General features: G+C 42.0%; 1 protein-coding gene across 1 annotated transcript in view; it reads right to left on the bottom strand.

Moving 5' to 3' along the window:
- Positions 1-1,742: 1,742 nt before the first annotated feature.
- Positions 1,743-2,500, bottom strand: part of LOC129716983 (uncharacterized) — a 1,143-nt gene continuing 385 nt past the window's right edge. The window contains exon 1 of the mRNA XM_055666828.1: positions 1,743-2,500. This exon is cut by the window's right edge and continues 385 nt beyond it. Coding sequence (XP_055522803.1) covers positions 1,743-2,500 — 758 coding nt within the window.

Raw genomic sequence — 2,500 nt, 5'->3', positions numbered from 1 at the left:
TTTTTCTGCCGGCCACAGAATACGTTTACTCTGCGCCACATTTCTCTAGTCGGTGTGTGTGGGTTAAACTGGGATATAAACGCGGTCCAAGATAGCCGCTTGACGGTTCTTATAAGTTCTCGTGACTCATTTCGTGCTTCTTGAAACTCTTTTAAAAATCGTTCTTTTCTGGGATCGGTGTTTGCAATTCGTCTCAGTTGTCGGAGTTTTTTCCTTCTTGATTTAATTGAAGCATTAATTTCGTCGTTTCACCAAGGAACAGAGCGTTTTCCAGTATTGCCTGAAGTTCTCGGAATGCTATGTTCGGCTGCATATATAATTTGCTCGCTTATTTATTCGACGGAGAATGTTTGATTTCTTGGTAAACGTTCAAGCAGGATAGTTTCGAATTCGTTCCAGTCGGCCCTTTCATGTAACCACCTCCTGCGGTGTTTTAATTCGGGTGTAATTGATAGTGTATTGATAACTAAAGGAAAGTGGTCGCTTGTGTGGGTGTCGTCCTCTACTTTCCATTGCAAACTTGAAACTAGTTCCTGGGAAACAATAGTTAGATCGATAGCGGATGTTTTACCTGTTCGGGGATCGAGTCTTGTATGGTCTCCTGTATTGAGAATCACTAGATTATGTTTCGCAGCAACGTCTTCTATAATTGTTCCTTTTGATTCGCTTTGATCGCTTCCCCATAGAGGATTATGTGAGTTAAAATCACCCATTATTACTATTGGAGTTGGCAGTTCTGTTGTCAATTGATCGAGATCTTCTTCCAGTTGTTGGGGTGGCGTATGGCATTGGATATACAACGAGACATATGTAGCTTTTATTGGGTGTTCGACTCGGACTGCGGCTGCTTGCAGTGTTGTTTTCAGTTAAATGAATTTACTCGGTGATGAATGGTGAACTGCGATACCTACTCCGTTTTGTGTGTGTGATGTTGGTCCCGGTCGAATATTCCATTTGTATTCGGACCGATAAAAACTGTTGAGTAGATCATTACGTGCAAGGCGTGTTTCTTGTACTGCTATTATCGCAGGTTGATGGTTGCTTACAAGTAGCTGTAGTTCTGAGTATCGTCCCATAATGCCATTTACATTCCACTGAATTGCGAGGCAACGTTCGTCTCTGTTCGATTTATGCTGGCTTTTATTATTTGTTGTATTCAGGGTTTCAACAGGAAGTCCGGAGTTGTTGCATGACAACGGAAGGTTGGCGGCCGTGCCAGCTGACCCCGGCGCATCCTCTACCTGTACAGGTAGTGAAGGGGCTACTTTCATCTCTTCCCCTCCAAGTTGAAAAGGAATTTCTCTCGAAGACGGTTCGGAGTTCATCCTCTCTCGTTGGTTGACATAATTGTGAAAATCGGTTGGTTGCGTTTCGTCAGTCAAAAATAATGTGTTCTGAGGGTCCATGTATAGTGTAATATTTGCGATGTGTATTAGTTAAATTAGTCAACCATTTCTTCATCGGTGACAGTATCTTCATTAGATGAGGTGGCTACGTTTACAATGTGACTATTTAGTTCGCTAGGATATGCGATACTGTTCGTGTGTCTTGTTTATGCTGTTTCGAAAATCTATTTGGTGGACTCTCTGGTCGTCTTTTTTGGTTATATTGGGTTTCCAGTGCGCTGCTAACATGACTTATTGCTGTTTTGTGCTGCCGGCTATCGTTCCGGGACTGCTGTCTGGTTGACATTCGAATTTGTTCCTCTTTTGTCACCTGCGAAGGTACTCGTTTGGTTGTATTTAATTTTTGGATGGAGCTGCCAGGTATTTCGATTTTTGTGTATGTTTTTCTTCGCTTATTTGTTGTCTGAGTTGTTCGCTTAGTTTTTTCTGTTTTTCCATGGTTCTTTTCAGTGCTTGTTGTAGCTTTGATATCTGCTTTCGCATATCCTCGTTTTCTTCGAGAATTTTTTTGCGCTCGTCTTCACGTTGTTTAGCAAGCTTAGTGAGTTCTTCAATCTGCGGGTTGATTAGCCTCTGTTGTACAGTATTGGAGAACGTACCTTTGGATGTTGTTACTCTTGACTTGTGTGCGTCTTTGGCTTCGTTATATGATAACCCTTCATCGATTTTAATTTTGATTATTTCTTTCTCAACACAATACACCGGGCACTCGCGACTTATCGGTTGGTGGTTAAGTTTACAATTACCACAGTAAGCAGGTTTCCCACATGTTTCTGTGTTCTCGTGTGTTTCAGAGCAATTTTTGCACTTTTCTTCACCTGTGCAGCGCATTTTCGTATGACCGTATGAGAAACATTTATAGCAGAGCATAGGAGAAGGGTAATACAGACGTGTTGGTATTCGTAATTGCCCAAACTTCACAAAGTTCGGTGGAACAGTTCCTTTCATCGTCAGTATCATTGAGCCGGAGTTCATTAAACCCTTTGGAGTACGACGAGTGATTCTATTTACGTTTAATACACCTTGTTCTCGTAGATTTTCGCAAATTTCGATGGTGTCAACATCGGCAACATCCCAGCAGGTGACTACACAGC

This window comes from Wyeomyia smithii, chromosome 1 (genome assembly GCF_029784165.1).
Source record: "Wyeomyia smithii strain HCP4-BCI-WySm-NY-G18 chromosome 1, ASM2978416v1, whole genome shotgun sequence".
Classification (NCBI taxonomy): domain Eukaryota; kingdom Metazoa; phylum Arthropoda; class Insecta; order Diptera; family Culicidae; genus Wyeomyia; species Wyeomyia smithii.
This window is presented reverse-complemented; position numbering and strand designations above follow the sequence as displayed.